The sequence below is a fragment of the Anolis carolinensis genome, chromosome 6 (assembly GCF_035594765.1).
Source record: "Anolis carolinensis isolate JA03-04 chromosome 6, rAnoCar3.1.pri, whole genome shotgun sequence".
NCBI lineage: Eukaryota > Metazoa > Chordata > Lepidosauria > Squamata > Dactyloidae > Anolis > Anolis carolinensis.
In genome coordinates, this window is record NC_085846.1 from 52,330,870 (window position 1) to 52,343,381 (window position 12,512).

The window sequence follows — 12,512 nt, forward strand, 5'->3', positions numbered from 1 at the left end:
TTAGTTGTGTTGTTACAGTCACAATGCGTTGTTGTGAGTTTTGTGGGTCCTGTGTGGTTTTGTGGTGTGGTTGTGTTGTTACAACTGGGAGGCAAGGCTTTTGCATTGTGTTGCCAAGTTTTGTATTTCTGGGGCGTTTAGTTGTGTTGTTATTGCATGATGCGTTGTTGTGAGTTTTGTGGGTCTGGATTGTGGTTTTGTGGTGTGGTTGTGTTGTTGTAACCTGGAGGCAAGCCTTTTGCATTGTGTTGCCAAATTTCGTATTTCTGGGATGTTTAGTTTTGTTGTTATAGTCACTGCGCAAACAACTTTATCATTTTATATATATAGATTTAAGATATTTAAATGATAATACTCCAGGAATATCACAATTGCATCAACTTCTTTAGCTACCAGACTTTACATATATATCAATACTAGCCTGGAGACCCGGCAATGCTTGGGTTATTTGAGAAAGGCATTGTTTGCCTGTATTCCAAGTTTAGTCTAGATCCAATGTCAGCTGGGTTCAGTAAGTGCAGGTGAACTACCATTCCCATATGCAAGTCCCATCATCCATGGTCCATCCCCCTGCAAACCACACCAGGATGTAGAGTGGGTGGTCTCTGTGTCAAATTTGTTACTGATTTGTCATTGGTGGGAGTCCCAGTTCTCTGAGAAAGTAAGTGAAGGTACTGCAAGTCCCATCATCCTTGGTCTGTCCTCCCCTAAACCATACCAGGGTGTAGGATCCTCTACATTCCCCAGGAGGAGTCACAGTGCTCTGACTTGATGCAGGATAAACTATAACTTCCACCATGTGAAGTCAATCCCCCAAACTCCTCCAGGAAGCGTAGTTGTGCTGTGTTTGTTCTGATGACAGATTTGAAAGGGAAGGGCAGTAGGCGGGGTCATGCAAATTCCACACCAATGGAGAACCCTGGGGTGCTTGCCTGTGGTGGAGGAAAATGCACAATCTAGGATGAAATGGTCCCCAAACGAAAGCATTCCTTGGGTGGTGGGAAGGACATTGGCAGGGGCTGGGCTGCATGTTCATGGCGTTCGCTGTAACTGCAATGTCAGTGGAAAAGAGTGACTTGCTGGCTTCTCAGCACTGGGAACTATAGCCTGTTTGTGGAGGCCGGAGGCTGTCTGTGTGAACAGACACCCGTGCCACATACACACATACGGGTTTTCACTTTTATTATGGATATATAGAATAGAATAGATATATAGATACAGATATAGATAATTCTACTGCCCTGTTTAATTATCCTCACTTTGTGAGCGTAGGAGACGCAAAACATGGGTTTCTTGTATCATATTGGAAGCCAGCCATGGAATTGTGCTTAAGGACCTAAAATGCCTCGAGAGGTGTTCTCTCTAGGAATCTCTAGATACTTCAATGCAATTCAGTGGTCAGAAATCGATCACAGAGTTGCACCGAAGGACCTTGAGATTTCTAAAGAGAATGTATTCATCAAATCCACAAAGAGTGGCTTACAAAATGTTAATTTGCCCACAGGCTTACAATGTACATAAGACCAATAATATAATATTTATTCATATTACATAAATTTCACATAAGACATGATGTAGCTGTGTTTTGCTGGCTGCCTCTCTCCCTCCCACTGAATAGTTAGCAGAATGGCAGTTGAAGCTCCCAACAGCTGCTGGAGAAGACAAGATGTAGCTGTGACTAGCTGGCTGTCTTCTTCTCTATGGTAAAATATTCTAATGTAAGTGGGTATTGGTTGGTTGCCTAGGAACACCACTGCATATATTTACTGCTAAAAATGATATATAACGGTGTAGTTGGGGAAAATTTGCAACAGCTCAATGGCACTTCAGGCGGCTTGGGATGTGTATCACATAAATGCTCCTCTACATCTTATTCAAAGGATCCTTGCAAGTCAAAAGTTGACACTTCAGGGACAAAGCTAGAACATTTTTTATTGATAAATCAGTTTTCTCATTGAAAAGAACTTTTGACATGAATATTTTAACATACTTCCCATCTGCATTTTGTGGTGGTATAGCTCCATGAGGATAAAATATCATATGACAATTCAGAACACTTCACTCAACTCTTGGGTGGGGCAGCCACCTTGCGAGGGCAACCATTTTCAATCCAAATGTATTTTAAGGGGCTGGAACAGTAGAGGCATTCATCTGACTATGTAAACTGTTAAATAAATTTGCAGTATAATTGTATGAGACACTATCCTACAACACAGAGCACTGCAGATATAAGAAAGTATTAGTCAGTAGGCATCCAGGGAATGTTAATGGGCAAGAATGAATGGAACAATTCATTTATAGGACTATCTCACTTCAAGTATCCTATGAGTGTTTGTTGCTAACTGGCCTACTATATAATAAATATTCATTAAAGGAGCAATCATTGGGCAATTAAAGCAGCACCTATTGTACATTAATTAGTTCTCACAGAAATATCTTATCTAAGCACATAAAATCAGTAGAAATGATAAAAGAAAACACACTTTTGTAAATGAACCATTATGGCTGAAACCACACCAGGGCTATATCTCAGCTCCAGTGTGCTGTGTCTGCCCCAGTTTGATCTCATTAGCATATACTAAATCATTTTTAATATAAACGCAAATTGTTATTGACATTTCCCGCATCTAAAGTCACACTGGTACAATAGAGCACTTCATACAATGGACATGGATTCACTGTGTCAAATTATTTTATATTACATGACAATGGCAAACATGTAGGCATACGTATATTCATATCAATCAATCGTGTTTCTTTTTTCCCCTACCATTCTGACCACTCCCATTGGTTGATTTGTATGAGTTGGTTCCTTCACTCAGTTTCCTTTGCTTTTTCCTGTGAAATTCCATGACTTCTCCATCCAGGGTGCATGTGTGCGGGCATGTCTACCAGAAAAATTAAACTACAGCATTTAAAGTTCCCTCACATTCACTGAGGAGAGGATGCATTTTGCCAAGCTAGGTTCCAGGTAACCTATAAAGCCCTAGAAGACCTGGGCCCAGTCTACTTAAAAGACCACATCTCCCTCTATGAACCTGCACAAGCCCTGAGATCAACAGGAAAGACCCTTCTCTCAGGCCCACCACGGTTGGTGGGAACAAGAGAGAGGGCCTTTTCGGTGGTTGCTCTGCGGCTCTGGAACTTCCTTCCAAAAGATATCAGAATGGCCCCCTCCCTACTAACTTTCAGCCACCAGATAATCATCATCATCATCATCATATTAACTTTATTTTTATACCCCGCCTCTTATCTCCCCAAAGGAGACTCAGGGTGGCTTACATGGGGCCAAGCCCGAATAAAAACAATAGCAATATAAAACACAACAATAGACAAGAGACTTGCACAATTATAAAAAATTAAACATTACCCAATAAAATAAATGACAAAAACTAATAAAAACATGGATTAAAACGGAGAGGTTGTAAAAGTAGACTGGGTAAAGTGCACCATATAAATATTGTAAATACAAGGTGACTGATAAAGTGCTGCAAATTCTTGGAAGTGCAAATTGGGATGGGAGTAGACCCTGTGTCTATATCAAGTTGACAAAGGTAAAAAGTGCAAACCGGTACAAAAATGGTCACGGATACAGGATTGTTATGGGGATCAGCAATCTTTATCCAAACGCCTGAGTGCAGAGCCAGGTTTTCAAGCTCTTTCTGAATGCTACCAGAAAACCTTTCTCTGGAATCAGGCCTCTGATCAAGATTAATACAAGAGTGATAACTACAGTAACATTTGAGCTGGACCTTTTTTGTGCAATACCTTTTTGGACAAATGGAATTGGGACGGATAATAGCTTTGGTTTATGTTTATTCAGTTTTAACTATACTTAAAGTGTTGAATGTATTTTAATGAGTAATGTGTTCTATTATGGTCTAACTGAGTCATTATGTTTCAGTTGTTATTTTTTAATTATGTCTACTTCTTTTATCCCAATATACCTTGTATGTTTTATACCTTGTTGTTGGCTGCTTTGAATCCTCAATAGGGGAGAAAAGCAGGATATTAAATAATAATAATAATAATAATAATAATAATAATAATAATAATAATAATAATAATAATAAAATAATTTTAGTAGCTCCTGCTAACCTAGCAGTTCGAAAACATGCCAATGTGAGTAGGTCAATAGGTACCGCTCCGGCGGGAAGGTAACAGCGCTCCATGCAATCATGCCGGCCACATGACCTTGGAGGTATCTACAGACAATGCTGGCTCTTCGGCTTAGAAATGGAGATGAGCACCAACCCCCAGAGACAGACATGACTGGACTTAACGTCAGGGGAAAACCTTTTTTAGAGTCTCACTTATCCAACATAAACGGGCAGGCAGAATGTTAGATAAGTGAAAATGTTGGAAAATAAGGAAGGATTAAGGAAAAGCCTATTAAATGTCAAATTATATTATGATTTTACAAAATAAACACTAAAACATCATGTTTTACAAGTCTGCCACTTGTTTGGGAGCGTAGCTGCACTTGTGTTGTTGTTGGATGTGTTGGCCCGCTGCGCATTGCTGCCTAGAGAAACAGTTGTGGATCCCGGCAGGAAGCAGACTGCGTTGGATAATACAGAACGTTGGATAAGTGAAGGTTGGATAAGTGAGACTCTACTGTAATAATAATAGGGAAGGGGAGACCTCATTCTCCTCACCCATCCAATTGGTGCTGTAAAGTTGGCTGAAGATCTTCCTTTCATCTTTGTCTGGAAAGTGTGATGGAATCAGTTACAACAGTGGTTCTCAACCTGAGGTCCTCAGATGTTTTTGGCCTACAATTCCCAGAAATCCCAGCCAGTTTACCAGCTGTTAGGATTTCTGGGAGATGAAGGCCAAAAAAATCTGGGGACCCCAGGTTGAGAACCACTGAGTTACAAGAAGATGGGGTGAGGGGAGTGGGAAGGTTTGCACTTTTTACCTTTGTCAACTTGATATAGACAGGGTCTACTCCCATCCCAATTTGCACTTCCAAGAATTTGCAGTACTTTATCAGTCACCTCGTGTTTACAATATTTATATGGTGCACTTTACCCAGTCTACTTTTACAACCTCTCTATTTTAATCCATGTTTTTATTAGTTTTTGTCATTTATTTTTATTGGGTAATGTTTAAATTTTTATAATTGTGCACGTCTCTTGTCTATTGTTGTGTTTTATATTGCTATTGTTTTTATTCGGGCTTGGCCCCATGTAAGCCACCCTGAGTCCCCTTTGGGGAGAGAGAGGCGGGGTATAAAAATAAAGTTGTTGTTGTTGTTATTATTATTATTATTATTATTATTATTATTAAGGTGGGTGGTGGCCAGATTTTTGGGTGGATGGAGCAGGAAAGGAGCAGAATTGGAGAGAGCTGGGAAGGCTGGGTGAGAGGTAAGTGATTGTGAAGATATAGATCTCACTTGCAGATTTCGGGTGGGGAGACGTGTAAATTCTCACTTGCTCTCACACACATGTAGAATTGTCATTAGGTTGAGCAAATCTAGAGCTTTCTTGCTATCCTGCCCCTACCTTTCTCCTGCCTGGGTGCTGAAGACCTGCCAGCAGCTCCTTGCAGTAGTACGTGTTGACTCTAATACCCTTGTAGCATTGGCCACAATGAACTGGGGTGTCACAGGAGCTTATATAGCCTAGATCAGGGGTCCCCAAACTAAGGCCCATGGTCATTTACCTGGCCCCCGCCCTCAGTTTTAGACTTAGACTTACCCAAAGTCTGAAATGACTTGAAGGTACACAACAACAACAATCCTACTTAACTTGACTATCTCATTGGCCAGAAGCAGGCCCACACTTCCCATTGAAATCCTGATAGGTATATGTTGGTTAAAATTGTTTTTATTTTTAAATACTGTATTGTTCATTCATTTACTAATATTGTGCTATGATAATAATATAATATATTGTGTATACATATAATACATATAATATTATTAATTAATATTAATAATATTAAAGGTAACGGTGCTCCATGCAGTCATGCCGGCCACATGACCTTGGAGGTGTCTATGGACAACGCCGGCTCTTCGGCTTAGAAATGGAGATGAAAACCAACCCCCTGAATCGGTCACGACTGGACTTAACGTCAGGGGAGACCTTTACTACAATATAATATTTATTTATTTATTTATTTATTACAGTATTTCTATCCCGCCCTTCTCACCCAGTATGGGACTCAGTGGCTAATAATAATAATAGTAAAGGTAAAGGTTTCCCCTGACGTTAAGTCCAGTCATGTCTGACTTTGGGGGTTGGTGCTCATCTCCATTTCTAAGCCGAAGAGCCAGCGTTGTCCGTAGACACCTCCAAGGTCATGTGGCTGGTATGACTGCATGGAGCGTCGTTACCTTCCCACTGGAGCGGTACCTATTGATCTACTCACATTGGCATGTTTTCAAACTGCTAGGTTGGCAGGAGCTGGAGCTAACAGTGGCCACTCACACCGCTCCCGGGGTTTGAACCTGGGACCTTTCGGTCTCCAGCTCAGTGCTTTAATGCACTTCGCCACCGGGGCTCCAATAATAATAATACAATGTAATAATATTGTATAATATAATAATATTAATTATATATTATATATTAAATGTAATATTACTAGTAATAATATGGTATAGTGGTATGGTACAATATAGTAATATATAATGCTAATATTGTGCTATGCTAATAATATAATATATTGTATCTACATACAACTTGTAAGCCGCTGAGTCCCCTTCGGGGTGAGAGAGGGTGGGGCATAATTGTAGCAAATAAATAAATAAATAATTTTTGTTGAGAGTTTTTTTGCACTACAAATAAGACATATGCAGTGTGCATAGGAATTTGTTTGTTTTGTTTTGTTTTTCAAATGATAATTTGGCCCCTCAACAATCTGAGGGACCATGAACCGGACCTCCACTTTAAAAGTTTGAGGACCCCTGGCCTAGACGATGCAAGGACAGCAGCCTTTTTTGGCTAGGGGCCTTCCTACCTGTTTTATGTTTCCATCTTATGAGCCATGGCAGCCAAAGCCCTGACAAACTGCATTAATTTGACAGTGCCGAGGAAGGCCCTGGATCAAGGGTGACTCCTTCCATTGCAGAGGCAGAAGGCGACACAAGGCAAGTGGCACAAGGATACAGTTCTCTCTTCTAGCTTCTTGGCGCCACCTCTCATGAGGTGTTTTTAAATCTCTTCAGCCCCATCAGCTGAGTTTCCCCCGAAAAGGAGGCCTGAAATGACAGCAACCAACTCTCTAACGGGAGAGACGACTCTGCTTAGTAAGTCTTCAACATCTGCTGTGCTCAAGCGTTCCTAAAGGTAGGGCCTGTCATCACTCTTTGAGTGGCAGCCTCCGTGGGGGGCGGGGTTTTAGAAAAGGCCCCGCCCCCACCCCTCAAAGCTTTCCCTGTGCCTCCTTATTCCTGCGGCAAACCTCGGCCTGTGTATGTGTGTGTAGGCCCCGCCCCCTTTCTCCGCGCGCGGCACTTCAAGGTCGAAGGCCGAGCCGTGCACTGCGGATGCGATCTGCGCGCGCGTTCCTTTCCCTCTTCCTTTTGCAAGTGGCACCGGGCGCGCGGCCTCCGTCTGCGCGTGCGCGGCAACAGGTAACCCCTTTAGCCCAGGCCTCTGACTTTATCCTCAGTCGCGAGGAGACCGCGAGGCCTCAAGCCTTGCCTTTGCTTTGGCACTGTTGTTCTTTACATCTCTCTCTCTCTTACTTCTCGGTGTTGGCATTGCCTCTCGCGAGAGCTGGGGAGCTTTCCTTCTGTTTCCCTTTCCTTTGAACCTTGAGCGCGGGAAAAGGAGAAGGGACTGCAGCAGCTGAAGGGACGGGCTTTGAAGTCAGTGAAGAGGAGCAGGCAGACCCAATGTTTACAGCCTTTAGGACAGGGGTGTCCAACTAATATTCATTACCCTTATGGTTGCTGTCAAAGGGCCCTTGAAGCCACGGACGGAGGCTCCTTCCACACAGGTGTATAAAATCCACATTGAACTGGATTATATGGCCATGTGGACTGAGGCCCTTCCACACAGCTGAATAAAATCCCAAATTTTCTGTTTTGAACTGGAATATATGGCAGTGTGGACCCAGATAACTCACTTCAAAGCAGTTGAAGCAGTTGATGAGCTCCCTCTATCAGCTCCAGCTCCATGCGGGGACATGAGAGAAGCCTCCCACAAGGATGGTAAAACATCAAAACATCCGGGCGTCCCCTGGGCAACGTCCTTGCAGACGGCCAATTCTCTCACTCCAGAAGCAACTCCGGTTGCTCCTGACACGAAAAAACAAAACAAAAACTTCAAAGCAGAGATTGTTGGATTTTCTGACTTAATCTGGGTTATATGGCTGTGTGGAAGGGCCCTCAGATAACCCATTTCAGATATTGTGGGATTTTCTGCCTTGATATTCTGGATGCTAGGGTTGTGTGGAAGGGCCCTCAGACAACCCAGAGCCCTTCCACACTGCCATATAACCCAGAATATCAAGGCAGATAATCCACAATACGATTATAATAATAATTTTATTTCTTACCCTCCTTATGGCTCGAGGTGGGTTACAAAACAAAATACATAAATACAGCAAAAACACTACAAATACAGTAGAGTCTCACTTATCCAACACTCACTTATCCAACATTCTGGATTAGCCAATGCATTTTTGTAATCAATGTTTTCAATACATCGTGATATTTTGGTGCTAAATTAGTAAATACAGTAATTACAACATAACATTACTGCATATTGAACTACTTTTTCTGTCAAATTTGTTGTATAACATGATGTTTTGGTGCTTAATTTGTAAAATCATAACCTAATTTGATGTTTAATAGGCTTTTCCTTAATCCCTCCTTATTATCCAACATATTCGCTTATCCAACATTCTGCCGGCCCGTTTATGTTGGATAAGTGAGACTCTACTGTATACACTAAAACGTACCTCCATAAAAGTTACATACAAAGGACATGTATTAAAATTCATGTTTATGTTTAAAGACTGGGTAGGTATGCCGGAAGATATAGGCCTTCACTTGTGTCTTAAAGATTAAAACCATCACCTTGTACTTTGCCCGGAAACTAATTGGCAGGCAGTAGTGTGACCTTTGGATAGTTGTAATATACTCGCTCCTAGATGTTCCTGTAACCTAGATGTTCCTGTATTTTGAACCAGTTGGAGTTTCTGAACTTGGTACAAGGATAGCTCAATGTAAAGCATATTGCAGAAGACCAACCTTGAAGTTACCAAGGTGTGCGCTATCATCTTCAGGTCCTCCAAATCCACAATACCTGCTTTGTACTGGATTAGCGGAGTCCACACTGCCATATAATCCTGTGGAATTTTATATAGCTGTGTGGAAGGGGCCCCAATTCAAAGCAGATGTTCTGGATTATCTGCCTTGATATTCTGGGTAATATGGCTGTGTGGAAAGGCCCAGCGAATCTGTGGATACAGAGGGCCAACTATAACACTGCAGCACGATTTTTGTTCCTGGGTTACAAATAGCATTTCTTGATTGGTTGTATCATAAAAACATAGGAAAATGGCAATCACTTTGTTTCTGGGACAAAAATATTGTTTTTCTTGTCTTTGCAGCACATTTTGCTATAGTTTTTCAATGAATATCTAGTAGAGTCTCAACCAATTCTACGTAACTTGTGGCTGCCACAAAAATGAAGTTTCTGGAGTATAACAACTGTCAAATAATAGGAAATAACAGGAAATAACAGGAACTGAAAATTTGTCAAATTTTGTGACATAGTGGAATTGCTTTCTATAGTACTTACTTAGGCAATCCCTCGTAGTTTGAGGATGATGGTCCTCCAGGTGTAGTGTCTTGGCGGTGGATGCGTAGGTGGCTGTGGAGACCTATTATTGAGCCGCATGTTCTTCTGCAGTGAAGACATTGGTTTCCAGATAGAAGGTGGTCCTGGTTAGGGTTGGCTTGATGCGCCTTCCTCTTGGCACTTTTCTCCCTTAAACCCTCCATTTGTGCCTCTTCGAATTCTACAGCACTGTTGGTAACAGCTGACCTCCAATTAGAATGCTCAAGGGCCAGGGCTTCCCAGTTCTTGGTGTTTGTGCCACAGTTTTTAAGGTTGGCTTTGAGCCCATCTTTAAATCTCTTTTCCTGTCCACCAACATTATGTTTCCTGTTCTTGATTTGGGAGTATAGTAAATGCTTTGGGAGATGGTGATTAGGCATTCAGACAACGTGACCAGTTCAGCGGAGTTGATGACGTAGGATAATTGCTTCAATGCTGGTGATCTTTGCTTCTTCCAGTACACTGACATTTGTCCGCCTGTCTTCCCAAGAGATTTGCAGGATTTTTCAGAGGCAACACTGATGGAATCTTTCCAGGAGTTGAGTGTGACGTCTATAGACCGTCCATGTTTCACAGGCGTATAGCAGGATTGGGAGGATGTTAGTTTTATAAACAAGCACCTTGGTGTCCCTACGGATGTCCCGATCCTCAAACATTCTGCTTCATTCAGAGAAATGCTGCACTCACAGAACTCAGGCGGTGTTGTATGTCAGCGTCTATGTTGACTTTTGTGTAGAGGTGGCTGCAAGGTAGCGGAAATAGTCAACATTTTCTGTTTGAAAGGATTCTTGCAAGGATTTTCCCAGCTGAGGTTAGAAGGGAGATACCTCAATAGTTTCCACAGTCTGTTCTATCCCCCCCTTTTTTTGAAAAGAGTGATGATTGAAGTCGTCTGGAGATTCCAGCAGATCCGCTGGCTTGTTGTTTTTTTTTTGTTGTTGTTTTTTTGGCCAATGGCTGATGGCTTTCTATAGTGGTGGCTGCTCTTTAGTTTTTCCTAGTTTGGATCCCCGGATGTTATTTAATTACCCTTCCCATCACTTTTGATTATCTACCCTGCTAACGGGATAATGGGAATTGCAACCCAATAGCTCTTGTGGCTATGAGGTCAGGGAAAGGTTAAAGGGCATTTTAAGGTCAGACATCCAGAAGCCTTGTATCTAAATTCAACCCCCACTATCCTGATTAAACAGAACAATCTGCAGTCGTCCAGATGTTACTGCATTACAACTCCCATCATCTATAGTCATGATGTCTAAAGATGAGGAGTACAGAAGTAGTGCATCATCTGGAGAGCCACAAAAAAAACAAAGACATGGGGAGCTGGATTCAGCACTAGGGTATTGTGTTTGACACTTGTGCCTTAGGAGAAAGCCAAAACGCACTGTTCATTTATCTTAGTAAAACTGGGGTCCTTCACACAACTGTGGAGCTGTTTGAACTGTTGTGACTGTGCTTTTTTGAATCTTGAGCTTTGTATGCCACAGTTTGCTTGTAGGGCTGTATACTTTACAACTGGTCTTGAATTAAATTCGAGCTTTGGTTCTTTGGGGCACTCAGAAATAATTATGTGAACACACACTTATACTGTGATTGCTCTATTACACTATGTAACAAGATTTTTGTTCCTGGATTTTTTGTCAAAATTTCTTACATAGTATTATTAGACAGAAGGGGTGTAGGTGTCTTCGAGATCAATAAAAGCCTTCATTTATAGCTTAGAGATTCTTTGTAGGACTCATTGGACTTCTTTAATTACTTGTTCATTCTTCTTAAACATATGAATGACCCTAAGAACCATACCATTAATACCACAGAACAACTCTGATGGCAGCCCCCAATGTTGAGCATGCAATATTACACCTAATGATTCAGCCTGTGCTAGATGGGACCACACTCTTTCTGAACAGGCAGATCCACTGCTTGAGGGAACTCCTGGATTCAGTGTTGAACCTGGAGGTCCAGGTTTCTGCAGTCGATAGGGATGCCTTTGAAAATTTAAAACTTGTATGCCAACTGCACACATTCCTTGAGATACTGGACCTGGCCATGGTGGTACATCCTGTTTGGATTACTGTAACACATTCTATGTGGGCTGCCTTCAAAGAGTATTCTAAAATTTCAGCTAATCCAAAGAACTGCAGCCACGTTGCTCATGGGGACTGGCTGCAGACAGAAGACAACCCTCCTGTTGCAGCAGCTCCATTGGCTGCCAGTTTGTCTCTATGCACTATTCAAAGTGCCGGTTATGACCGTATATGGCACAGATCCAGGCTATTTGGTATTGTATCTCCCAATATGAATCTGCCTGAGATCCTCAGAAAAAAAATCTTACCATTACCGCTAGCACAGTTGGTGGGGAAACAAGAGAGGGTCTTCTCAGTGGCTGGTCCTCATCTCTGGAACTCCTTAGGAAAGCTAGAATGGCCCCTCCTTGCTGTCTTGAGGTGGCAGGCTAAAACCATCCTATTTAGACAGGCTTTTAAAGAAGAAAGTCTTTAAGATCGAGCCAGGGGCTATTGTGTAGTGTTTTCTGTATTTTAATAGTTTAAAAAAATGATTTTAATTGTTTTAACTAGTTACATTTAATAATCCTAAATTTAATTCTATCTTAGTATAGTGTCTAGATCCAGGGAAGTCATGCTATCCCTCTATTCTGCCTTGGTCAGACCACACCTGGAATCCTGTGTCCAATTATGGACACCGTAATGT

At 41.8% G+C, this 12,512-nt stretch overlaps 1 protein-coding gene across 4 annotated transcripts in view; it reads left to right on the forward strand.

Moving 5' to 3' along the window:
• The first annotated feature begins 7,090 nt into the window (after positions 1-7,090).
• tpk1 (thiamin pyrophosphokinase 1) overlaps positions 7,091-12,512 on the forward strand; it is a 379,442-nt gene continuing 374,020 nt past the window's right edge. The window contains exon 1 of one of the 4 annotated variants that reach the window (XM_062957472.1): positions 7,091-7,255. In XM_062957472.1, coding sequence (XP_062813542.1) covers positions 7,213-7,255 — 43 coding nt within the window. In that variant the 5' untranslated portion in view covers positions 7,091-7,212. Of the gene's footprint in view, positions 7,256-7,276; positions 7,296-7,382; positions 7,583-12,512 lie in introns of those variants that run through there. The other 3 variants (XM_062957471.1, XM_062957473.1, XM_008112903.3) reach the window with 3 other exon arrangements.